The 27,715-nt window shown below is 30.0% G+C and overlaps 4 protein-coding genes across 4 annotated transcripts in view; 1 reads left to right on the top strand and 3 right to left on the bottom strand.

Annotated features, from left to right (window-relative positions):
- The window catches only part of LOC127281867 (tryptophan 2,3-dioxygenase), a 317,236-nt gene that overhangs the window by 18,938 nt on the left and 270,583 nt on the right, over positions 1-27,715 (top strand). Inside the window, exon 2 of the mRNA XM_051305836.1 lies at positions 22,034-22,092. The gene's annotated coding sequence lies outside the window, so the exon portion shown is untranslated. The remainder of the gene's footprint in view (positions 1-22,033; positions 22,093-27,715) is intronic.
- On the bottom strand, positions 11,300-13,251 carry LOC127281887 (histidine-rich glycoprotein-like). The gene is made up of 2 exons (XM_051305862.1): positions 13,153-13,251; positions 11,300-12,982 (listed from the first exon to the last, which is right to left on the bottom strand). Exons 1-2 carry the CDS (start codon positions 13,249-13,251, stop codon positions 11,300-11,302), a joined length of 1,782 nt encoding a protein of 593 aa, XP_051161819.1.
- Positions 13,377-15,089, bottom strand: LOC127281886 (histidine-rich glycoprotein-like). The gene has a single exon (XM_051305861.1). The coding sequence runs from the start codon at positions 15,087-15,089 to the stop codon at positions 13,377-13,379; it is 1,713 nt and encodes a 570-aa protein (XP_051161818.1).
- LOC127281885 (sarcoplasmic reticulum histidine-rich calcium-binding protein-like) lies at positions 16,213-18,147 on the bottom strand. The gene has a single exon (XM_051305860.1). It carries the CDS (start codon positions 18,145-18,147, stop codon positions 16,213-16,215), a length of 1,935 nt encoding a protein of 644 aa, XP_051161817.1.

Genomic DNA, 27,715 nt, shown 5'->3' with positions numbered 1-27,715 from the left:
GTAGAATAATTTTCTCAGTAGTATTACTCAGCAGTAGAATAATTTTCTGAGTAGTATTACTCAGCAGTAGTACAATTTTCTCAGTAGTATTACGCAGCAGTAGTACAATTTTCTCAGTAGTATTACGCAGCAGTAGTACAATTTTCTCAGTAGTATTACTCAGCAGTAGAATAATTTTCTCAGTAGTATTACTTAGCAGTAGTACAATTTTCTCAGTAGTATTACTCAGCAGTAGTACAATTTTCTCAGTAGTTTTACTCAGCAGTAGAACAATTTTCTCAGTAGTATTACTAGGCAGTAGTACAAGCAAAAATTAAGTTGAACGGGTTTGCAATTTTGTTAGTAATACAAGTAAATATTTAGTCAGACATTCTTGATTTGACCTTCAAACGACCTTGGATGACCTTGAATGACCTTGACTTGACCTTCAAATGACCTTGAATGACCTTGACTTGACCTTCAAATGACCTTGAACGACCTTGACTTGACCTTGACCTTGTGTCAAGCTTTTAAAGCACTTCAAAATTTATTTAGTGGTTCAAATAAATATTTAGCCAGACATTCTAATGGTTGAAATTTTCTCAGTAGTATCACTCAGTAGTATTAGCCAGCAGTAGTACAAGTAAATATTTTGTTAGAAACGTTCTTTCTATAAAAATCGAATAAAATTGATTATTCTTATTCTCTTGCAGTTCAGGTTTAATTAGTAGGTTTTTTTGAAGGTAATTTGTGTTGTTTGAAAGTAGAAAAATAATAGCGACATGCTGTTTAATTTTATTTGACTATGTAAGGAATTTTTTCATTTTCCAAAAAAACAACCATTTTAAACAAGGAACACAATTAGTTTATATTTAAACTTGAATTTAAATAAATAAACAATTTTTCAACTATAATATGTATTTTCTATTTTTAACTTGCATGAATTTATTAAATTTACCTCAAATGTAAATATAATAATAACCTTAAATATTTATATTTAAAATTTTTTTTGAATAAAAAAAATTTTTGGAAAAAAGACGATAAAACTTTTTTTTTTGGGTATTTTTTAAAATACTTTGGTCAGATTTGAGATATTAATATGATAAGTGAGCCTACCAAATTTTATCTTAATCCATTAAAACCTGTTGAAGTTATCTTTTAAACAAAAAAGGGATCCATACACACACACATACATACATCCGGACAATTGATCAGGATCTCATATAACATGTTTCTATATAGAGAAAAATTTGTTTCCGAAACTTTGAAAATTTTTATAAACGAAAGAACTACAAAGCTTCCTCCACGAGGAAGGAAAATTGTAGTAAAAATAATAGTCAAACAATTTTTTTAAAAAATTATGTTAATTAAAAAAAAAAGATTCACTTAATTTAATAATTAATCGTGACGAGAATAATATTATTCGCCCATTAATATATGAATATTTAAAATGTGTTGAAAAAAAAAAGATTTCTAATCAGTCCTTTGCGTGTTATGCAAATTGACGATTTTTATCTTTATTACTTCTTAAGGACTTAATGTAAAGATAAATACAAAAAAAAGATTGAATATACAATTCTTCAAAGTATTTTATTATGAACGAAAGAAAAAAAAATTATGCTATTTTTCTAGTGAAATTATATTGGAAAATGTTTCGTTATTATTTATTTTATATGAGATAAAATTTATTCCTTAAGTGCGCGCGTCAAAGTGGTATATTTCGAAGCGTTGGCTGACTTAAATGGGCTTTTACTACTTACACACAGTTTGAGGCAATTAATTTGCATTGATATAAATATGCAAAATCACACTTGAAACTTGAGAAGTCAAGGCTTTAATTTATCCATTAGTTGGAAATTTACTTCACTCGATGGTGCACTTTATGTATATGTGTGTCTGACTTAAAAGTACTCTTACTACTTGTTCGCTTCGAGTGTACAAAAAAAAAAAAAAATGGTAGAAAAAAATAACAAATTTAATGTAAATTTTTTTAATTATAGTAGAAAATAATAAAAATAAATACATTTGTTTATTATTATTATATTTCTGTAATAAATAATAAATAAAAAATAAAATTAATAATACTCAGGTAAAAAAAGTCATTAGGCAAAAATAACAATACAAGTTAATTTTTTCACTAATTTATATTTCACCAATGTCTGACTGAAAATTTATGTTTACTATTTTGTACATATATAGAAATTCGCTTTATTGATAAAAAAAAATTAGGGGAAAGGCTACAAAATCACGTGTGAATAAGTAAAACGATAAAAATAAATTTTGTAGTTTCTTTTATGCATAATAAATATACACACACACATTCTATTTGAAACCATTTTCATTCTCCTCTTTTCTTTTTCGACACCTGCACACACACATAGAAAGGTTTAGAGACGAATGAAAGTTCGCGAGAGGGAATCGACACGAAACGAAATGGGCGTGAGTCATGAGAATGTGATCCACTGAATCGTTCACCATAATGGATCTCAGAGACGAATTCGTGGATTTAAATTCTTCTTGTGGGGTTTGAGTTGAGTGGAAGGGTGGGGGGGGGAGAGACGCAAGGGTTTATCAGCATGCATTGCTTGGTTTTTCAAATGTTTTTCTAGAAACTTTCTTTTTCTTAATACTACTGTTTATAGAAAAATTGCGAGACACAATAATAATAATATAATATAGGATTATGCAAAAATAGGATAGAATTTTTTTTTTTGTAATATTATTAAGAGGGGCAAACATGTTTTTCGTGCGTGAATATTTTTTTGGATGATAACAAAAAAATGTGAAAAATTTGTTTGAGTAATGTTCGAAAATCAGTGGTAACAGTAAATATTTAGATTTTTTAATTTTTGGTATTTTATCAGTAGTAAAGCAAGGTTCAAGTCGGACATGACTTAGTTAGAAAGAAATCAGTAGTGAAAGTAAATATTCAGACTTATTTAATTTTTTACAATTTATAAATGTTTTGCAAAACATTCTAAAAAGTAATTTTATCAGTAGTAAAGGACGGTCCAAGTCAGACATAATTGACTTCATTAGGAAATGAGTAGTAACAGTAAATATTTGGTCAGACTTTTTTAATTTTTTCTATTTGCCAGTAGTAAAATTTGATTTTAGTCAGACATGGGGAATAATATTAAAAAATCAGTAGTATAGGTAAATATTCAGTTAGCCGTTTATTAAATTTTTCTACTTTCATCAGTAGTATTTATTGGTTTTAGTCAGACATAATAATTAAATTCTAAAATCAGTAGTTAAAATCAATATTTAGTCATACATTTTTAATTTCTATACTTTTATCAGTAGTACAAGTTAATTTTAGTCAAACGGAGGGGATTAAAGAATAAATTAGAAAATCAGTAGTAAAACTAAATATTTCGTCAGACTATAAATTTTTCTTTTTTTTATTAGTAGTACATGTCACGAAATGAGGGTGTAGAATTGCGAATTGTTCTCAAATTCAATTTAATATATGAGCCAGAATTTCCAAGAATTAAATCATCTACCTAAGGAATAAAAGTTTCATTTAATCATACAAGTTAATTTACCCAGTTGCGAAAAGTGCGGCAGCTTCATTGGGTTGAAAAGGTTAGGTTACAAATTTATGTGTTACTCGGCTCGCTAAAGTCTCAAGTTTTTCAGAAGTAACTAGTTAAGACGTTAGTGTAACTGTAGTGTATGTGTGTGTGTATATTCACGTCCCCGAGTTCGTTCAGTTATATAAGAAAAAGAGGTTATGAAAAGGCAAAAAAAAAAAAAAAAAAAAAAATTCACATAAGGAAAGGAAAAACGTAAAAAAGAAAAAAAAAATCTAAAACACCTTTTCCTGTTAATTCTATCCAATCTAACTTAAGCGTTGTTTGTTCGATGTTTCACACCTTAAGCGAATTTTCAAGAACAGAAAGAAGTAGAAACAAAAAAAAATTATTTCATTATTTATTTTGTTAACTTATTTATTTCTTTAGATTTTATTTTTATTTCATTGTGCCAACTAAAGTTTTGATTGAAACAACCAAAATTTTGTTGCTTCAAGAAACAAAATATAATATTAATTAAATATTCTTATTTTATGAATTTCTTTTTTTAGTTTGTTTTATTATAAAAAAAGTTATAAATGGCAGTTACAGAAAATTTTTCGTCTTTTTCTTTTTCTTCAAACTGAGATTGAACAGGAAATCGGAAATTGTGACGAAATATCAGTTTTGCGTTCGTTTCAATAGTTTTGTATATAGTATATATATATATATATATGCGCATGTGTTTCTCTCTTCCATCAAAAGTGGCTCGTCTGAGAAGTTAGAATTGCAAAATTAATTTGAACTAAAGTTTGTCGAGTAAAAGAGAGTAAGAGAGAGAGAGAGAGAGAGAGAGAGAGAGAGAGAGAGAGGAAGAAGGGTGAATCCGGAAGGCAATGTGGCGCCAGTCGAAAAGTGCTCTCTATAGCTGTTTTCGTTTTTCCGGCTTTCTCCTTTATATACCTCTCTTATATATATATACACACACAGGTCTTTCATAAATAATTCAGGCCGCAAATACTTTAATTACGACGCTCGTTTCGGGAACAACGCTCAATTCGCGCTCCGAGTCGCGAGAAGGAGAGAGAGAAAGAGAGCTCCTCAAGTATTCTTGAAATATTTTTCAAAGAGAAATTAATTTTTATTCTCTCTTTCATAGTGATTTTTATTAGGTGTTAATGACGTTTTTAAAAAAAACAATGTTAGCTCTATTAACTTCCAGTATTTAGTTTTTTTCATTTCGATTATAAAGTCCAGAAAAAAAAGTGTTAAAAAAAATTTATAATTCTGTTTTAAAGAATAGAAAATAATTTTTAGTATTAGCATAGACTTAAAATTCATTTTAATATGTCTAACGTAGAAAAAAAATTGGTTGAGCCAATTAAAATTTTTATTGAATCAATAATTTGTTTAAATAAAAATAAATTTATTTCGTTGATTCAAATAAAATTTAATTGTTTCAACCAAATTGTTTTTTGAGTTGAATTTTTCCAAATTCAAGTACAAAAATTATTTTTGTATAAAAATATTTTTTTCTATTTTTTGTTAATTTTTGTCAGTTTATTAAAAGAGAGAGAGAGAGAGAGAGAAACAAAATTCAGATTCAAATAATTTACCAAAGTCTTTTAGTTTAATTGCAAATGCGAGAGTAAAATTTATCATGTTTCTTTCTTTCTTTGTTGCTTTCCTGTTTTCTTCTACGGGAAATTCTCACTTTATACTTTTTCTCCTATGTTTATTATATACCTATATTCTTCTTTGAACTTTTTGGAGTTCGCATAGAAAACTTTTTGGTGAACTGAAAAGTGATCATAAACAGTAGTTTGACTTTGTGCACAACTCGAAACTTGAGAACATGCATTTCTTGTAACTTTATGACTTCGAATTGAATAGGTCCTGATGAAATCCCTCCTCTTTCAAACAAATATCAAATATAACCGGAATAGATCCATATACTTTTCTGAATTTCCTCATAAGATTGGGAAATTCTATATTAAATTGAATGTGAATTCAGTGATGCGTAATTTAATTCAATTATTTTCAAAAACTCCAAACAGTTTTCATATATTGTATATTTATTTTCGAATAATTTTTGTTTTTTTTTTGTTTTAAGAAAAGGTACCAGTGAAATTTTAACCTTTTGAAATAATAATTTATAATAATTTATTGAGAAATGATTTATAATTTCATTATGTATTTTTTAAATATTGTTATTATTAAAAATTAATTAATTTAATAATTAATTGATAATAACGAAAATTTCAATAGGTTAAAATATCAGTGGTTCCTTCCTTTAAGAGTTGTTCTTTTTTTTTTTATTTTTGGCTGTTGAATTATTTATAGAAAATTAATTAGTGAATTGAGTATATTAAAACATTTAAATTATACTTAAATACATAAAATTTTAATTGGATTGCGCAATGAGATGGAATGTATAGGGAAATTGAGTTTATCGAATATAATGTATGTACAAATCTCTAAGGACGAAGGAGAACCAATTACGGTCAAATTTGTATCTTGAAACTCAGCTTTAGATTGCCGTTGCACTTTGGCTGGGCTCATAATTAGACGATAACTCTAGAAACAGGAGGCTTCTATTTAAATACATACACCGTCATTATCAATGAATAATTAAAATCAATTATTTTTAAAAATTACGTTTATTAATATATTAAAAATTCCCTCCAAAAAATGACGATAAATTGAAAAAAAAAAAATTATTTCAGTACAGTTATTAATAGAATTTTAGAATTTGGTTAAATGGATTTTCGAAAAAAAAATCTGTAACAAAAATTAAATATAAATATAAAATAAACAATTAATTATACCTAAATAAATTAATTAAAATTTAAAAAAAATTACAATTTCTAATTTTATGAATTCGTTTATAATTAAAAGTTTAAAAAAAAAATTCAAAACAACACACTGGGGAAATAAAAAAGTCATCGTTTTTTATAAATTTCTATATAGACTCATAATTATTATTATCTCGATATATTTACGAGGAATGGGGACTTTATATTGAACTTCTTTGGATATAAACCAAAGAACTTTGCAAATAATGCGATACAATTCTCGTGGTGCTTTTATATTTATATCTATCCAATAGTTTGTATTTCGAATTGGAGTTTCTGTTTGTTTTAAGTGACCCTCTAATCATGACGTTTATAGTTTCTCTCTGTTGATTTACAACTGATAATAAATATATATATTTTTTCTCAATTGAGTTTTTAGTAGTTTAAATTTAGTTAGAAATTAAAAAAAGAATTTACTTTTTTTTTTTTGAAGAAAAAAATATTAATAAATTTAGAATGGAAATTTGAAATTAGAAAAATAATTGCAACAGTCTTTTTTCTTTTTATAATTAATTTCACAATTGTGTTGAATTTTCCTCGTTTTCTCATTTCAACGCGGGTGCTGTAATTTTGAAATTGAATGGAGGCATATAAAAACGAGTAGATAGAATCTTTAATTTTACAAGTTGTTTCTCGTAAAATATATTGTATGTGTAATTTGACCACTTATGTGTGTATTTCCACATTTAATGTTCATTTATAATTTTTCTACTGTAAATATATACTGTTACAAATGGAAAAAATCATTTTTTTTTTTTATTATCGATTGACAGTCTCAACAAGGTCTTGCAAAAATTCTGATGTTAATCAAAGAAAAAGAAATTGAAAAAAAGAAAAGATTTGCTGATTAAAGTGGCTAATTATTCCTTTAGAAATTGCATTACTATAGCATAAAGTGCTTTATTGCACGCAATGAATGGAAAATTCAATTGTGGTTATTCAAATTTGCATCTCTAATAGAAATACCAACGTAACTAATCAAGACAACGATAGGGCGAATTTCCAACAGAAGCCTTGCTTCTCTAATGACTAAAAGAGTATTAATTTCTTTTATTCCCATTTTATTCGCTTTTATTCCCTTCTTTTTTCGCATCTTATTCTTTATTTTTTGATTCTCTTATTTATTTATATTTTATTTTCTTATTCCTTTTTGCTTTGTTTTCTTGTTCTTATTTTTTTTCTTTTTCTTATTCTTTAATTTTCAATGAAAAAAAAAAATCTAGAATGGAAAAGAAAAGGAAAGATAATAAATTTTTGAATAGAGACGCCTAATAGAATTTGTAAGAATAGGTTCTTATTCGATTTCAATATACCTTTTTTTTGTGGGTTATAACATTTTTAACGACGTGATTTTCTTTTTTGGATAAAAAAAAAAAAAAAATTGTTTGATTCACGGTAAAAAAAAGAAGAGAGGAATTTTATTACGCCCTGAGGAAGAAAACGTCTTGCCAGACATGAAAAGAGGAATTACGCAAAATGATCTAAGGTCACAGCTTTATGAAAAAATTTTGAAATTGCTCTCTTTTTCTCTCTTTTTCAAATAAGCCCGCGAGTATTTCAAAAGAACCACCAGATTATATATTTTTATTATACGAAATTAAATATATTATTCACTTTTTTGTGATTGAAAACAATTTTTAAATTGGTAAAATTTAACTAATAGTAAAAAAAAAAATGTTGTGGTAAAATTTAACTAATTTTCTCTTTCTCATTGAAATATGAGATTTTAATGTTTTCCAATAGGGTTTTTGCTTTGATAATATTTTCTATTTTTTAAATCGCAAGTCTTGATTTTATATATAAAATATGTTGGGATGATGTATTATATAACATGCGTGCAGTATCACAAGGCAGCACCTGGTAGGATGACAGAAACCGTTTGAAGAATGACTTGCGTGTCACTGTGCAATTTCTCAAACTATATATATATATATATATGTAGTGAGACTTGGATTTTCTAGCAAGCTTCCTGCACTATAGTCACTAAAGCAATCTGACACTGACAGAATGTACATTCTTTGTCAAGATCTATTCTCATGTCCTGCTAAATACATAAACTTCATAGACAGTTTTCCATTTCATTACTCATCTAAATTTAAAATTAAATTAAATTAAGTTATAATCCTTAAAATAGCATGTTTTTTTACCAATAAAATTTTTTTTTTTATAATTATATCAATACTATAAGAAATAAATATTTTTCCTTGTAATGCGTCCAAAATTTTGAAAAATAAAACTATAAAAAATACGGACACAGAAATCTACATTACCGACGGATGGTAAAACAGTTTTTTGGAAAAATGAAAATATAACAAATTACCGACACAGAAATCTACTTTACCGACTGACGTAAAACAGTTTTTGAACAATAAAAATATAATAAATACCGACATAGAAATCTACCTTACCGACTGACGGTAAAGCAGTTTTTGCAAAATGAAAAAATAAAAATACCGACATAGAAATCTACCTTACCGACTGATAGTAAAACAGTTTTTTCCTAAACGAAAATATAAAAAATACCGACAGAAATGTACCTTGCCGACTGATGGTAAAACAGTTTTTCAAAAAATGAAAAAAATAAAAAAATTACCGACACAGAAATCTACGTTACCGACTGACGTAAAACAGTTTTTGAACAATAAAAATATAATAAATACCGACATAGAAATCTACCTTACCGACTGACGGTAAAGCAGTTTTTGCAAAATGAAAAAATAAAAATACCGACTTAGAAATCTACCTTACCGACTGATAGCAAAACAGCTTTTTGAAAAATGTAAATATAAAAAGTTACCAACACAGAAATCTACCTTACCGACTGATGATAAAAATTCCCAGTTTTCTCAAAAAATTTACCATCAGTCGGTAATGTAGATTCCTATGTCGGTAATTTTTTATATTTTCATTTTTTATAAAACTGGTTTACCTTCGGTCGGTAAGGTAGACTTCTAGGTCGGTAATTTTTAAAATTTTTTTCTCAATATTTTTTACTATCTTTACTATCTATTAAATAATTGTATTTAGCTATCAATTAATTAATTATTATACAAAACTGCTAATTAATTATTTAATTATATATAACTGCCCATTAATTTTTTTATTATATTCAACTATTTTTTAATTATTTAATTATATTCAACTATCAATTAATTATTTAATTATTTAATTATTTAATTATTTAATTATTCGTTTAATAAAGACGAAACGTGAAAAAAAATCAAAAAACATACTTTTGCAAATTGAAAAAGAATTCCAAGAGATAGAGAGAAATTTCCTTTGTGATAAACATGAGAATGAAAATTTCACGTATTTAATAGTCGAGTGACAATAAATTCCAATCGTATTTATTGACAAATCCATTTACAAAAGCATTCCAATATAAAAAGAAAAGAAAATGATTTTCTGCAATTTCCCCTTTTCTATAGTTGACGCGCTTAAATTTTATGATAATAATGAACGTTGTCAATATTACAGACCTCGGGTATCTAATAAATTTTTTTTTTTTTCTTGAGTCGATTAGATGCGGTCGATCAAACTTGAGAAGTAGTGAAAATGAAAGTGAAAAAAGAAAGAGACAATATCATCTTATAATATAGAAAAAGTAGAAAAAAAATTAGGTTAAAATGAATTTTTTTTTTATGTATAAGAAAAAGATTGACCTGGTACGATCTTACTCCAAATGTTATACATCAGTCTTCACCTTTGCAATACCATTTTTATTTATATTTCTCACGCTATTTCTTCCAATAATCGAGTGCCATCTGGCATTGTGAGCAGTTATTTTGGCATTCAGCCAAAATAATGGCTAGACCAGTTTACATATATATGTATATACACTAAAATGGTAACATGCTGCCAAATTGACCGGATTTTCAGACAAAGGTTGGCAAACTAACTTTTCAAAATGAATACGTTTCTTAATATTTCATTTTTATAATGTCCAAATTCGAATCTTTTGATAAAGTGCTTATTATCAATGATAAATGTCTGTGAATTTACAACGAAAATCGCTTTACAAGTTTTCAAATAAGAAACTAGTTTTATTTTTTTAAAATTTATTTCAAAACTTTTAAAATTAAAAATTAATTAAAAAAAATTTTTTTTTTAATTGAAATTTACATTTGAAAAAATTGGAAATAATTGAAAAAATAACAATACCAACAAAATTGGCAGTGACATTTTATTTCTGCAATAGTGATAGAAAAGTACAACAAAACAATGGTAACAAAGAACGAAGAGCATATATATAGCACTTCTTTTGAGTGTCGAAGACGTTTTATTCTATGCAATTTTTTTTTTTTTTTTTTTTTGCGTTAAAATGGCCAACTATTAAAAAGACTCAGAGAGCGTGAGAGACTATATATCGTTCAAAGTATACCATTATGTATAGAGAAATTGTTATTAAAAAAGAACGTGCAAATTCGTCGGGAAAAGTCAAGCTTCAACAATTGGCTACAATCGAAAAAAAAGTATGGAAAAATAGAAAATAAAAAATCAATTCTCCTTTTTATTGTACAAAACGTCTTTTCTAACTGCACTCCAAGTCGACCAGCGACTTTTCGACGATTCTTTTTTTTATAAAAAAAATTTCTTTACGTCAACAGTGAAGGGAAAAATTTATTTTAAGACACGTTTGAAATTAATAATTATTGAATAATATAGTTTTTGAAAAAATGTTTTGAAAGAAAAATATTAAAAACACTATCAGAAAATAATAATTTAAATTTAAGTAAATTTTTTAAAAATTATTTAAGTTTAAAATGTTATCAAGTGTCTTAATATCAGTACATTTAGTGCTTAAAGTAAGTACATTAATCTTAAAAAATGTTTGCCCTTTAAAATAAGATTTTCTAAAAATAAAATTTTCCATTCACAATAATTCGTAAAATAGAATCCTCTCGAGAAGGTTTCAAAGTTGATATTCGTTTTTCTTTGTTATCATCATTATCATACTCGTGTCGAGAAGGGACTGGTACTTTCAACAATTGTTGGAGCATTGACAAATTTAGGTGCAACAATTGCTGTCTTCGATCCAATAGGCACACTAGCATCAGGAAAAACGTATTCCTCGAGATTTGGTGCTCCAGCGAATGGATTTTCAAATGTCCTATGTCCATGTGAATGATGTAGATGTTTCTCAAAACCATGATGATGATGATCCTCGTGATGTTTATGATGATGATCCTCATGATGCTTGTGCTTGTGATGATCGTCATGATGATGCTTATGTCCATGATGATGATCGTGTTTGTGTTTATGTCCCTCGTGATGTTTATGATCCTCGTGATGCTTGTGATGTTCATGATGATCGTGATGGTGTTTATGATGATGACCATGTTTGTGTTCTTGCTTGTGATGATGTCCATGTTTGTGATGCTCATGATGATGATGCTTGTGATCCTCATGATGATGGTGTTTATGATCCTCATGGTGGTGATGATGATGATCTTCCTTGTGTCCGTGTTTGTGATGATGACCATGTTTATGATGATGGTGCTCGTGATGTCCATGTTTGTGATGCTCGTGATGTCCGTGTTTGTGTTCTTCATGATGACCGTGTTTGTGATGATGTCCATGCTTGTGATGATGATCCTGATGATGTCCGTGTTTGTGATGCTCGTGATGTCCGTGTTTGTGATGATGTCCATGCTTGTGATGATGATCCTCGTGATGTCCGTGATGATGTTTCTCGTGATGACCGTGTTTGTGGTGATGATGATGTCCGTGATGATGACCGTGCTTGTGTCCGTGTTTGTGTCCCTCTTTGTGTTCGTGTCCGTGATGATGGTGATGACTTTCTTTTTCTTTGTGAGTGTGATGGTGATGATGTTCATTGACGTGATGGTGATCGTGATGATGGTGGTGTTCATTTTTGTGGGCGTGTTTGTGATGATGATGATGTTCGCCATGGTGTTTGTGTTCTTCGTGATGTTCGTGTTTTGAGTGATGTTCATGATGGTGTCCGTGATGATGGCCGTGGTGATGACCGTGTTTGTGACCATGTTTGTGTCCGTGTTTGTGACCATGATGATGCTTGTGGTGATGACCGTGATGGTGTTTATGATCTTCATGATGACCGTGCTTGTGTCCATGATGATGTCCGTGTTTGTGATGATGATGATGACCGTGTTTGTGATCTTCGTGATGTTTATGATCAGCCTTGTGATGATGTCCGTGTTTGTGATGATGGTGATGACCGTGTTTGTGTCCGTGGTGATGATGATGGCCGTGTTTGTGATCGTGTTTATTGTCGTGATGATGACCGTGTTTGTGACTATGATGAGCGTGATGGTGATGATCATTGTGATCATGATGACCATGATGACCAAAAGTGTTGTAATGATTTCTACTTAATTTAGAGTCTCCTATGTCGGGTGGATTTTTTAGATCAAAATCAATTGGCCCGGGTGATTCGAGGGGTGAATTATCATCAAAGTTGCCAATATTGAAATCATCAAGTTGTCGTTTTTGATGACTTCCAAATTGTTGTTCGGGTTTTAATTGTCTTATTGTTCTTGGCGGTTCTGTTGATAAAATAACAGGTTGTACTGGTTCTTGGATTGTTGCTTTTGGATCTAGTCCAGCTGTGAAACCGGCTGCTGCTAATAGCCCGAGGACCCATATTGATGTCTGTAATAACAATTTGTTTGCATTTTTTTATTATATTAATGAGATTTAAAGAAAATTCACGATCTGGAAAAAAACAAAATTAATATTTTTTAAAATTGGAATTATTTCTTTGGTATAAAGAATCAAATTTCAAATTAATAATTTTTATTTCTATAAATATAATAAAATACAGAAATATCGTAAGGACTTATAACAATAGGCACGTGAAAAATTACATACAAATGTCGATTTCTACGATACAATATCATTAATAATATCAGACTTTCCATAATTAATTAATGTATAGTGTAAACTCGGGTGAAATTATTGTGCATCACTAGGAATATTCCAGCGTCAATTCTAAGTACATTTTTTAAATCATTAGAATTAAAAACAGTCATTTAAAGAATCTTTATCATAAATGTTTAAATTTATCTCCAAATTTCAAGAGTGGTGAATTAGATATTGTCACTGGCATTGAAACACTAGCTTCGGGGAAGACAGATTCCGGTTGAAAACGATCACCAAAATTTTTGTCACCATAGAGAAGATGTTGCTCAAAGGCATGATGATCGTGACCCTCGTGATGTTTATGATGTTGATCTTCATGATGTCCATGCTTGTGATGATCGTGATGATTGTGACCGTGCTTGTGATTGTGATGATGTCCATGCTTGTGTTTCTCGTGATGTTTATGATCCTCGTGATGTTTGTGATGTTCATGATGACCATGACCGTGTTTATGCTCATGGCCATGTTTATGCTCTTGTTTATGATGATGTCCATGTTTGTGATGTTCGTGATGATGATGTTTGTGTTCCTCATGATGTTTATGATGATGATCCTCGTGATGATGGTGCTTGTGTTCTTCATGATGTTTATGATGATGATCCTCGTGATGATGATGCTTGTGTTCCTCATGATGACCGTGTTTATGATGATGTTCTTGTTTGTGATGATGTTCCTGTTTGTGATGGTGCTTATGTTCATGGCCATGTTTATGATGATGATCTTGATGATGTCCGTGCTTGTGTTCCTCGTGATGGCCATGCTTGTGTTCGTGTCCGTGTTTATGATGATGTTCTTGATGATGATGATGTTTATGTTCTTCGTGATGACCGTGTTTATGCTCGTGTCCATGATGATGATGATGACCTTGTTTGTGTTCATGTTTGTGGTCTTCCTTATGCTCATGACCGTGATGATGATGATGACTTTCGGTTTCCTTGTGGGCATGATGATGATGATGTTCATTGTGATGATGATGATCGTGATGGTGGTGGTGCTTATTGTGATGGGCGTGTTTATGATGATGATGATGTTCTCCATGGTGTTTGTGCTCCTCGTGATGCTCGTGTTTTGAGTGATGGTTATGTCCGTGTTTGTGATGATGATGATGCCCGTGTTTGTGATGATGGCCGTGCTTGTGACCGTGTTTATGATGATGACCGTGCTTGTGATCTTGTCCATGATGGTGGCCATGTTTGTGATGATGTCCGTGTTTGTGGTGATGATGATGGCCGTGTTTGTGATGATGATGAGCGTGATGTTTGTGTCCGTGATGATGTTTGTGCTCGGCTTTGTGATGATGTCCGTGCTTGTGACCATGATGATGACCGTGTTTGTGATGATGATCTTCATGATGGCCATGTTTGTGATCATGTTTTGCGTGATGATGGTGGCCGTGTTTATGATGATGGGCAGAGTGATGATGATGTCCATGCTGATGATCTTGATTGAGAAAGGTTCGTAGTTTTGGTTGTAGTGCTAAATTTTCATCTGGATGAATGCCAATGTCATTTCCTCTTAGAAATAATGGTCTTCTTATTCCACTTTCTTGTGATCCTTTTTGTGGAATTGGCAGGGACAGGAGACTTTGTCTCAATTTACCGAGGTGATGACCTAATTGTCGTCTCTGGTTGTTTTTATCGTTTCCAAAGTGGAATGATGGTATTTTTGGCTTTTGAGCTGGTTCCGATAAGATATTGTTACCGAATGGCTGTGAAAATCGAAACTTCTGGTTCTTTGATCTTGGATCTTCGCTAGCTACCAGGTTGGTTGCTGCCAATAAACCGAGGACCAATAGCCACGCCTGTAACGGTAACATAAATTTTGTTTTTAAATTCATTTCGAATATTTAATTTCAAGTAAATATTTTATTGAAATATATTAACCTGTGAGTGTCAGATGTTGAGTGATAGTGTCGAGTGTGCTGATATTTGTTGCGTTTATGTTGTATTTCACTTTTGCTATTCACTTCACGTTATAAATTTTTGTTTTAGTTTTTCACTAAATTTTTCCTAGTTTTTGCAATTTTTCACTCGTTTTTTTCAAATTGTTTTACATTAGGGACTAAAGATTTTTTTAGTTCAAAGGTTATTTAGTATAAAAAATAAATTATTACTACTCTTTTTAATTTTTATACAAATAATATATTTACATATATTACAATTACTAACTACAATATCTAATTTACTAATACTAATAGATATTTACTAATTAATATATTAAATATTAATTTCTCTAATAGTATTTAATAAGATGCAACTATGTTGGGGTAAAAAAAATTTATTAGACTTACCACTAATAACTAATAAAAGAAAAACAATAATAGATAAATTCATTACTTGAAAAGATGTTTTACATTTCTCTGTACCAATTTTATGATAATGAAAAATTGAATCCGCTTATTTTTAAAGTTCTCTTTATTAAAAATATGTCGATGACAATTTGATATCGATTGATTTATATTTGTAAGGCATGTGCCAAACTTATTTCAAAGAATATAATTTAATTTCTTTGAATGAGCTAAAATAAATTGAAATAAGTAACTAGTACCTCAAGTTATATAAAAGTATTGGCAATCAATATGATAGGAAGCAGTTTATAATTCATGTTCTCTCTCGATATCAAAACTATGGCATATAAACCCACAGGGTTAAGATTGAATTACACATCTTTTCATATAAGGAATAGTAAGAAAATTTTAATCAGTCTCTTCAAAAATCGTCTCAAAAAACCATTTTAAAGCTACTAAAAAAATTTTAATTAATTTTATTTTAATACCTTTAAATCAGAATATTTAGTAAGTAACGATTTTTAGCCAATTGCAAAAATAGTACTTTAAATAATTAATTTCTTGAAAATTAATTAAATTAAATTAAATTAATTAATAATAAAATTGAAAAATTGTCAATTTTAGAAATACGTTATTAAAATTATAACCTAAAATCGTAACGTAATTTCAGTTCTTAACTTTTAACTCGAATAATGAAGGCACTATTCTTCTTTGTTGGTTTAACTTTTGTTAGGTTAATAGAGGTTCGGTTAAGAGAGGTTGTTACAGTAATTGGTGCGTTTGTAGTAACGGAAGCGGATACAATGGATGAACTTGCTACAAGAGGTGTCCTTGCTACATTAGGTGCGCTTGCTACAATCGGTGCACTCTCCTCAGGAAAAATATATTCACCCGAGCCACTTGCGTACGAAGCAAAATTATTATTATTATTATTATTATTGTTATTCTGATTGCCAAGTATGTAGGGATTATATTTCTCGAGAATATTATTGATATTAAATCCTGCATAAGTTGGATGAATAAGTTCATGATATTTCTGATGATGATTTTTCTCAATTCGTTGACCGTGTCCATTATAAAGACTGTGACCATTATGATGATGATGATGATGTCCATTCTCATGATGATGATTATGTTCATGATTATGTCCATGATTGTGATCATGATTATGACCATGATTGTGTCCATGATGATTATGTTTGTGATCATGTTCATGATGATGACCATGATGGTGTCCTTCATGATGTTTGTGATCCTCCTGATGTTTGTGTTGCTCGTGATGATTGTGATGATGTTTATGATCATGATTGTGTTTATGTTCCTCTTTATGAAGATGTCCGTGTTTATGATGTTGATGATGTAGATGCTTGTGATCTTGATGATGTTCATGTTTGTGTTCCTCCTGATGATTGTGATGATGTCCCTCGTTGTGCCCGTGTTTATGATGATGACCGTGTTTATGTTGATGTTCCTCGTCGTGATCGTGTTTGTGAGATTCTTGATGTTCGTGTTTATGTTCTTCATTGTGATCGTGTTTGTGTAGATGTCCGTGTTTATGATGATGTCCCTCGTGATGTGAGTGTTTGTGTTCCTCTTGATGATTTTGCTTATGATCGTGGGCATGATTGTGATGATGATCTTGTTTATGCTCGTGTTTGTGTTCCTCTTGGTGGGCGTGTTTATGATCGTGTCCATGTTGATGTTGATGTTGCTCTTGATGCTCGTGTTTGTGATCCTGTTTGTGCTCGTGTCCATGATGATGATGATGCGTTTCGGTTTCCTTGTGGGTGTGATGATGATGATGTTCGTTGTGATGATGATGCTCGTGATGATGATGATGTTCATTGTGATGGGTGTGTTTGTGATGATGATGATGTTCACCGACGTGTTTATGTTCCTCGTGATGTTCATGTTGGGAGTGATGTTGATGACCGTGATTGTGATGATGACCGTGTTGGTGGTTGTGATTGTTTTGATGTTGGTGGGTGTGTTGATGATTGTTGTCGTGTTTGTGATCGTGATTGTGTTGTTCATTGTGATTTTCGTTGTGAGTGTGATGATGATCTTGATAGTGACCGTGTTTATGTTGATGATGGGCTTGATGTTTGTGACCGTGTAGATGATTGTGTTGACTTGAGTGTCCATGATGATGAGCGTGATGATGATCGTGTTTGTGATCATTACTGGTGAGATGATTGTTTCCATGATAGAAGCCATAGTCAGTGAAATGTTTTTTATTGTAATTGTATCCAGTGGTTTTATGATTGTACCAAGGCATTTCGTAATAGGTACCATAATGATTTCGTTTCTTGAGAATACTATTGGGTTTTGTGATAATTGACATTTTTGCCGTTGGTGTGTTATTTGCCTTGATTAACATGGATTTGAAGCCTCTTTGATAGGGTCCTGGCGTTACGAATGAAAGAGATTGAAAATTTCCAAGTCCTAAATGACCCAGCTGTCGCATGTAGGAAATATTTTTTGACGATGGAACAATATTGTAAAATGGTTGTTGATTCCTGAGATGGATGATTGGTTGTAGTTGTCTAGGTGCTCTTAGTGTTACTATTTCTATAAATGGATGCTGCAATGACTTCTTATTGATCATTGTGAGATCTTGGGCAGTTGTTTGGCAAGCAGCAGCCAGGATAAGAAACCATTCCTGTAATAGTGATATTACTGATGTAGGAATAATTAACTACTGTATTTAATCTACTGCTACAAAAAATACAACAACAAATAATTTGCACTAATTTTATAAAATATTTTCTAAGTGAGTGCAATTCAAACTATTATCTAATTATAAATTAGTAATACAATTATTACGATATCATTTACGAAATATTCAACTTGCATAATTACTACTTAATAAGCCTAATTTTTTTTTTTTTTTGCTCTAAATACTGATTTACAATCAAGTTAAATGATTTACAACTTACCCCAAATAGTGTAAACTCGTCCTTAAGTGATAATGTCCAGTATTAATTAAGGAAAAAAAATTTGCACTCTTTTATTTCGGTTCTATATATATAAATTGAACCTTCTTGAAAATTATTTTTTTAATATCATTTTATTTAATATCAGAGGTTGAATTAAATTCACTTTTGGACAGGTTCACTCTACGTTTATTTTTAATTTAGTCGAATTAATTAAAAATAATTTTTGGCTTCCCATTATATATATTCAGCAAGAATTAAATTTAATCGAAAAATACATTTACCTTGGATTTAAATATTAAGAATAGAAATGAAAATGCAAATTCTTAGTCATCTTGCGTATTTTCAATAGGTGAGTTCTAGAAATGATGATTTGAATATATATATATATAGAATCAACACTCTGATGAGGACTTTAATGAAATAAAGTTTCGGTAGAAAATTCACTTTTGAAAATTAAATTTTCATCACGTGTTGTATTTAATTAATTTAATCATAAAATACTATTTCGAAACTGGATGGTTTTAAATAAAATACTTTATTGTTAATAACAGTTATTAGTGATTAATAATCATTGTTATTAATTAATAATTGTTATTAATTATTTTTAATTCCTAATAATTGTTTATTAAGAATTATTAATTAGCAATAATTTTAAATTATTATTAATTTAATTAATTATTATTAATTAAATTAATTATTATTAATTAATAATAATTATTAATTCTTGAACATTATTATTTTGTTGAAATATCCACTTGTTCGATTCTCATTATGTTGTAATTGTCTCTTGCTCTGTCTCATTGACTTTGACGGAAATATTAGAAAGAAAATAGATATTATATTTTATCTAATTGCAAAGACGAAAGTAAAATTCTAGAAACGAACACTAATAACGGAAGTGATAATATTTTCACAATTCTCTAAACCGGAAAATAATTATAAAAGTGAATTAAATATTTAACAATATTTGTTGTGTAAGTAAATTTTATTTGATATCAAGATTTTTATTAGCGAAAGTAGTAGTGGTAGTAGTAGTAGTAGTAGTAATAGTAGTAGAAGTAGTAAATCTTTGATTATTACTGTTGAAAGTGATAAATTTTTTTTTTGTCAGATAATTGTTACTCCCTCGCTTTTCGCTTGAACGATTTGCAGTAAAATCCCTTTCTTGTGATTACAACAGCAGTTTTGAGGTTGTGTAAACGGTTATTAAATTTTAATAGGAATTTCCCCATTAAATTATGTTAATTTTATACAATGTTTGTTTGACCCTATAAACTGTTATATGTCACACAGGTATTAATATCAAAATGTTGAAGGAAAATTTGATTTTCATTGGTTATTTTTGTCACGTATGATAATATATTATTTATAATATTTTTTATAACATTATTCTTAATATTATTTTTAATATTATTTTTAATATTATTTTTAATATTATTTTTAATATTATTTTTAATATTATTTTAAATTTATTAATTATAAATTTTTTATTTACCGCATTTTTAACCAATCGAATTTTATCCAATTTTGTACGTTTAAAATTTTTGAAAATTTAATTTTTCAAAAATTATTAGTTACATTTATGTAATATTTAATACTAGGTGAATTTTACTTAAAATTTATTATTTAAAAGCACTTTTTTAAAGAGATGTTTTAATTAATTGTATTGTATTAAAAAAAAGTATTAAAAAAAAAATTGCAGTTAATTTTCCAGTAATAGACAATTGAGTGTTTATTGTATGATCAAATTTTTCGTTGAATTATTAAATATGCACGTATTTTTAGATATGTCATTGATATAATTTTTGAGTAAAAATAAATTCTTTTTTTTAAATATATTTTTGTCTCTCGGAAATCGGATAAAATGTCATTTTATACAGCTTCATTTTTTGAAATAATTCATTATTATTTGAGACAAGATAAGAGAATTTAATTATATATTACGATCGATTTTGTATAATCACATTTATAAATCCGAGATGTTCACTAATTATTCACTCGATTTTATATTTCAAGTTCCGATGTATTAATTTTCATATATGTTATATTATATATGCTTATTGTGTTTCTCGATATAGTTATATTATATTACACGAAAGTGAAGAAATGAAAAATTTTAAATATTAATTAAACTTTAATAATAAACATTTTTTTTTCCGATTTCCGGGAATCCAAAATAACATCACTGAAACTTACCCACGTAGCCATGTCGCCGTGTTTGGGGTGCAGCCAGCGAACAACTGGATGCCAAATATCATGAACAATGAACTTTTATAGAGACTATTGCTCACGGGGTACTTTCTTCCGTGCTAAGGTACCAATGTCGTTTATGAGGCGACAAATATCTTAATTGTTGTCATAATGCGCGTCGAAGCGGGACCAAACTGTTATAAATCTAGAGAAGGGAGATTTTGTCGCAAAAAGTCATTCATTCATTCATAATAATTATTATCATTATTCTAACCAAGAGGATTTGTTATTGAAACGGAAATCATTCGTGAGTTTAGTAATCTTACTTTTTTCATAGAATAAGAATTTGTAATTCATTTCCTATATATATATATACAAAAAGGAAAGTTTTTTTTTCCCTTCATTTTTTTTTAGACGCACATATTTGTGTGAAGTTTATAATTTTTATCTACATTTCATTTTATGAGAGGAAAATAAGAATTCATTGGGTGCTTTTATGGGTTTTCATGTTGTTTGTCGAACAAAACATTGCGATCATTTTGTAGATATATGAGTAGAAGCTATAAATAATTTTATTGATATTAAAAAAAAAAAAAAAAAAACAGTATTCCGATTGTAATTTGGATTTTATTGTTATTATGGGATTGCACTTTAATATCGAAACGCAATACCACTCTTAGGGAAAATATTAAATTAAATAATATATGTATTGGATTATAAAAATATTGTAATGATTTTTTTATTGTGATAATTTCACTTTTTGATATGTGAATTTTAAAATATTGATGCAAGGTAATTTTTATGTTTTTTTTATTGAAAATTTTATTTTATTAAAATTCGTATTTTTGAAAGTATCGAAGGTATAGGAAGGGATTTCTTATTTGTAAATTTGTTTATAGAATAAATGTAATCGATTTTGGAGAAATGGAAAAGAACATCTATATACATGTTTTTTTTTTTTTTTTTTTTTTTCATTCGTAAAAGTGTAATGCTCACTCAGCGTTTTTGGAAGCAGTCAGCTTTTGTGAACTATCATGCACGTGGAATCAAGCGAAAGGTAAATCTAGCATCGATAGTAAATCCAGGCCCGCGTGGTTAAGGTACATATACCTAAACCGCACTTCTACTTCCGGTACCCACAGCGATTCCTATGCCCTCGAATGCCTCGTAAAACTTCTCCCCCAAGACCATGCTCCAAATACTGAAGATTCTCGAAAAGAGTCGCTTAGAATGCAGCATCTGTTTTCCTCCTTTTCGATATATATATAGAACTACTATTTGCGAATAGTTGTTCGAATAATTTTTATATTTATTTTAAAAATTAAGAATTTTTATTTTATTTGTTATTTTATTTATTTGTTTCAGGTCGAAGGAAGAAAAGGAAAAAATGGAATGGTCCTGCTGCTGCTATTTCCAAAAGATCGGTAAGTTTGGTTTGAATAATAATTTTCCTCTTAAGATGAGAGTACCTATTTTTTCGGTGTGGAAAAGAAAAGGTTTTTTTTATTTTTGATGAATTCTCGTAAAATTTGTTGCAGAATTTTTATGAAAAATTTTTTTGCAGAGAAAGGGATTTTCACATAGAAAAAAGATATCACTGAAACAGTGAATGTTTTTACTGGAATAGGGAAAGATTTAACTGAAACAATAAAAATGTTTGCTTTTATAGGTAAAATTTTTTTTTACCCACGAAATTAAGATTTTGAAAATAATTTTTTCGGTATTTTATTTCGCTGGTTCAGGAAAATCATTTTTACCTACAAAATTTGGATTTGCAAATTTTTTCGGTAATTTATTTCGCTGTTTAAGGTAATTATTTTTTTACCTACTAATTTTGGATTTACAAATATTTTTTTCGGTATTTTATTTCGCTGGTCCAGGTAAATCTTTTTTACCTACAAAATTTGGATTTGTAAATTTTTTCGGTAATTTATTTCGCGGTTTAAGGGAAATATTTTTTTACCTACTAATTTTGGATTTACAAATATTTTTTTCGGTAATTTAATTCGCTGTTCCAAATAAATTTTTTTTACCATCCAAATTTAGATTAGCAAATGTTTTCTTTTTTTCTGTAATTTATTTCAATCCGTTACAAATATAGACATATATTTATATAGAGAGAGAGAGAGATGAAATAAAACGAAGTGCATATAGATAATAAATGAAGAAACTAAATCGATTTTATTTTATCGACTTGCAAACAGCTTCCGTTGTATAGATCCCCGTAAAAATGGGAAATGGCAAGAGATTTTGTTACCCTTATGGAAGATTTCGTGTTTTTTTTTTACTTTTCTTTTTTTTTTTCTTTTATATACAAATGGCTCGTCTATGTTTTTATGGTCGATTTATACGCACACGCGTCATACCATTTCGTAAAATTTATATGTTCACGTACGAACAGTATATATACGTTCTTATAAGTTTATGCGACGCCTGAAATGCGCAGCTGTTCTATAGGTAAGCACCACATAACAGTGGTGTTCTTATTGCTGCATAAAATCTGCAGAGTTTCGAAAGAGAGTGAGATAAAGCAAGTGAGAGAGAGAAAGAGAGAGAGAGAGGAGAAAAAGAGGGAGAAGGGAATTGAAGCTCAAAGCGTACCAGAAACTGTCAGAATGTGAGATACGGCATTTCATAGAAACAGCAATTGGAAATCGATAAATATTATTACCCTTCAGAATTCGATAGATATTCGTGACTAACCTCATCTCTTGTAACGCAAAAAAGGAAAAAAAAAGATTCAAGATTTAGAATCTTGGTATTATTTAGATACTTGAATACATTTATTCCTTTGTTATTGCACTTTCGTGACTAATATCGCTTTGAATTTTGAAATAACTCACTTTTTGATGAAAGAAGTGAAATAAAATAGTTTTTTTTGTATTTCAAATACAGAAAAGAAATTATTATTCAAATAGCATAATGACTCAATAAGTAGTAAAAATTGAGCTTTACTGCGTTAGAAAAGTGTTGCGGAATTACTTTTCCATTTTTTATAACTTTTGTCCAATTTGGTATTTTATCTTTTGTTCTTTCTCTCTCTCTCATTATTTTTATCCATTTTTGTTATTGTAACTTGTTCGAATTTTAATTCGTTTCATTTTTTCCATTTTTGTTATTTTAATTTTTTTTCTTATCGTTAATTTTTTTTTCCTCCTTTTGGTTGGAAAAAGAAAGAGAGAAAAATATGTGAAATTCGAGTAACTATCACTACTATATAGTGCACATTTATGACGTCAATAAAAAGTGATAACAGACTTCTATGACACCGGAAGTTCCTTCGGGTCAATGCATTTCCCAGCTGGACAGCGTTGTCCCAACGAGAGAGAAACTTCTTTTCTCTTTATGTTTCCCATCAATAAAGTCAATAGAGAGACAAACCACTTGCATATACGCGTCTTTTCTTTTTCACGTTCAATTGTTCGTTGTGTGGCATTATCTTCTCATTTTTCCCTTTTATTATTATTTTCGCATCTACATTTCAAAACTATTCCATCGAATAAGGTAAAAAAAACTATTTTTTAAATGTGTTTTATCATGGAAAAAAAATTTGCTTCTATTTATTAAATATTTCTTTATTTAAAAAAATATATTTATCAAATATTTTTTAAAAGATAAAAAAAAACTTTTCACCTTTTTTTTTAAGAGATGTGCTTCGATTTGAAAATTGTGACATACATCTGGAAAAATGATGTGAAACTGATGACAGATAAAGTTAGGAATTTGCTTCTCGTTTTTTTTCTTCGCAAAAAGTTCATTATTTTCCGAGTACATAAACTTTCGTCTTTTTTTTCGTTGCTTTTTTTATGTATCTATCAGAAGAGTACGACGATCTTGCTAAAACCTCTAAAATCGACTTATCACTCAAGGAATTACACATTTACGTCTTATGGGAATTTTTTCCAACATCTTTCAATTATATCTTTACGAGTAACAGAGAATGAGTGAGAGAGAGAGAGAGAAATTCAACGGTTACACTCTCTTGAAGCCAATTCAATTAAGGCGGTACTTTGACAGAGTCGAGATGAATGGCATTTGGAAGATTTTATGAGCACTGGATTCTGTATCTTGTTTCTTTGTAGCGACGCGAAACTGTACTCTAAGAGTCTAATTGAACGTTTTAGGAGATTAGCCAGCATGTTTTATTTCCTTTTGGACATTTGTCAAAAATTAATTTTTTTTTTAATTAATTTTTTTAAATTTTTGATGACGAGTTGCTGTTTTAATGTTCCTTTCAATTTTAGAATCACACAATGTTAAAAAATTTTTTTTAAAAAGGAAAAATAATGATTAAAAAACTAAAAATATGAGAGAAGGGTTTCGTGGACAATATTAATATTATCGTTGCTAAGGAAAAAAAATTTTTTAGCAACCGTAGTTAAGAAAAAAAATCTTTAGCAACGGTTGTTATTGAAATGGTTGTTATGGTAACGGTTGCAATGGAAACGGTAGTTATGGTAACGGTTGCTATGGAAACGGTAGTTATGGTAACGGTTGCTATGATAATGATTGTCATAGAAACGGTTGCTATGGTAACAGTTGTCATGGAAACGGTTGCTATGGTAACAGTTGTCATGGAAACGGTAGTTATGGTAACGGTTGCTATGATAATGGTTGTCATAGAAACGGTTGCTATGGTAACAGTTGTCATGGTAACTGTTGCTATGGTAACAGTTGTCATGGAAACGGTAGTTATGGTAACGGTTGCTATGATAATGGTTGTCATGGAAACGGTTGCTATGGTAATAGTTGTCATGGTAACGGTTGCTATGATAATGGTTGTCATGGAAACGGTTGCTATGGTAACAGTTGTCATGGAAACGGTTGCTATGGTAATAGTTGTCATGGAAACGGTAGTTATGGTAACGGTTGCTATGATAATGGTTGTCATGGAAACGGTTGCTATGGTAACAGTTGTCATGGAAACGGTTGCTATGGTAATAGTTGTCATGGAAACGGTAGTTATGGTAACGGTTGCTATGATAATAGTTGTCATGGAAACGGTTGCTATGGTAATAGTTGTCATGGTAACGGTTGCTATGATAATGGTTGTCATGGAAACGGTTGCTATGGTAACAGTTGTCATGGAAACGGTTGCTATGGTAATAGTTGTCATGGTAACGGTTGCTATGATAATAGTTGTCATGGAAACGGTTGCTATGGTAATAGTTGTCATGGTAACGGTTGCTATGATAATGGTTGTCATGGAAACGGTTGCTATGGTAATAGTTGTCATGGAAACGGTAGTTATGGTAACGGTTGCTATGATAATGGTTGTCATGGAAACGGTTGCTATGGTAACAGTTGTCATGGAAACGGTTGCTATGGTAATAGTTGTCATGGAAACGGTAGTTATGGTAACGGTTGCTATGATAATAGTTGTCATGGAAACGGTTGCTATGGTAATAGTTGTCATGGAAACGGTAGTTATGGTAACGGTTGCTATGATAATAGTTGTCATGGAAACGGTTGCTATGGTAATAGTTGTCATGGTAACGGTTGCTATGATAATGGTTGTCATGGAAACGGTTGCTATGGTAATAGTTGTCATGGAAACGGTAGTTATGGTAACGGTTGCTATGATAATGGTTGTCATGGAAACGGTTGCTATGGTAACAGTTGTCATGGAAACGGTTGCTATGGTAATAGTTGTCATGGAAACGGTAGTTATGGTAACGGTTGCTATGATAATAGTTGTCATGGAAACGGTTGCTATGGTAATAGTTGTCATGGTAACGGTTGCTATGATAATGGTTGTCATGGAAACGGTTGCTATGGTAACAGTTATCATGAAAACGGTTGCTATGGAAACGGTAGTTATGGTAACGGTTGCTATGATAATGATTGTCATAGAAACGGTTGCTATGGTAACAGTTGTCATGGAAACGGTAGTTATGGTAACGGTTGCTATGATAATGGTTGTCATGGAAACGGTTGCTATGGTAACAGTTGTCATGGAAACGGTTGCTATGGTAATAGTTGTCATGGAAACGGTAGTTATGGTAACGGTTGCTATGATAATAGTTGTCATGGAAACGGTTGCTATGGAAATAGTTGTCATGGTAACGGTTGCTATGATAATGGTTGTCATGGAAACGGTTGCTATGGTAACAGTTATCATGAAAACGGTTGCTATGGAAACGGTAGTTATGGTAACGGTTGCTATGATAATGATTGTCATAGAAACGGTTGCTATGGTAACAGTTGTCATGGAAACGGTTGCTATGGTAACAGTTGTCATGGAAACGGTAGTTATGGTAACGGTTGCTATGATAATGGTTGTCATAGAAACGGTTGCTATGGTAACAGTTGTCATGGTAACTGTTGCTATGGTAACAGTTGTCATGGAAACGGTAGTTATGGTAACGGTTGCTATGATAATGGTTGTCATAGAAACGGTTGCTATGGTAACAGTTGTCATGGTAACTGTTGCTATGGTAACAGTTGTCATGGATACGGTTGTTATGATAATGGTTGGCCTGGTCCACGAAACCCTAAAAATAGGAAACAAAAAATAAAGATTAAAAAAGGAAATAATAAACGAAAAATAAAAATTAAAAAAATAAAAATAAGAAACGAAAAAGAAAGATTAAAAAGAACTAAAAATAAAGGCAAAAAAGTAGAACTAAAGATAAAGAAAATGCTTCTCATCGCGCTGAGAGAGAAAACTGCAGAAGCTCTTCAGTTTAAAGTTGACATTTTTTCTAAATTAAGATTTTCATTATTTTGCTCAGTAAATTGTCGTTGTTCCAAGCACACAGGAGGTGAGCAGATATTCTTTTATTTTATGTACCTATATATATATATAGAGTTTCGTGTCATTTTCTTATCTTTGTAAACACGAGGAAATTTTTGTTTCTCTTTTTTCTCTCCCCCCCCGTTCTCTTGGAAAAAAGGTGGTCAAGATAAAGAGGTCTCTGGCAAATAGGCGCGAGATACACGATCGTAAAACAACTGGTACGGAAGCATGAGATTCTGTCTTGTTCCTTCCTCGCTTTATTTTCTCTCTCTCTCAAACCCGAGACTTCAACTCATCCTCACCTTTCA

Source organism: Leptopilina boulardi, unplaced genomic scaffold (assembly GCF_019393585.1).
Source record: "Leptopilina boulardi isolate dan_hultmark-lab unplaced genomic scaffold, ZJU_Lbou_2.1 LbouV2_278, whole genome shotgun sequence".
Classification (NCBI taxonomy): Eukaryota; Metazoa; Arthropoda; class Insecta; order Hymenoptera; family Figitidae; genus Leptopilina; species Leptopilina boulardi.
The sequence above is the reverse complement of the archived record's forward strand: the minus strand, read 5'-3'. Positions and strand labels throughout refer to the sequence as shown.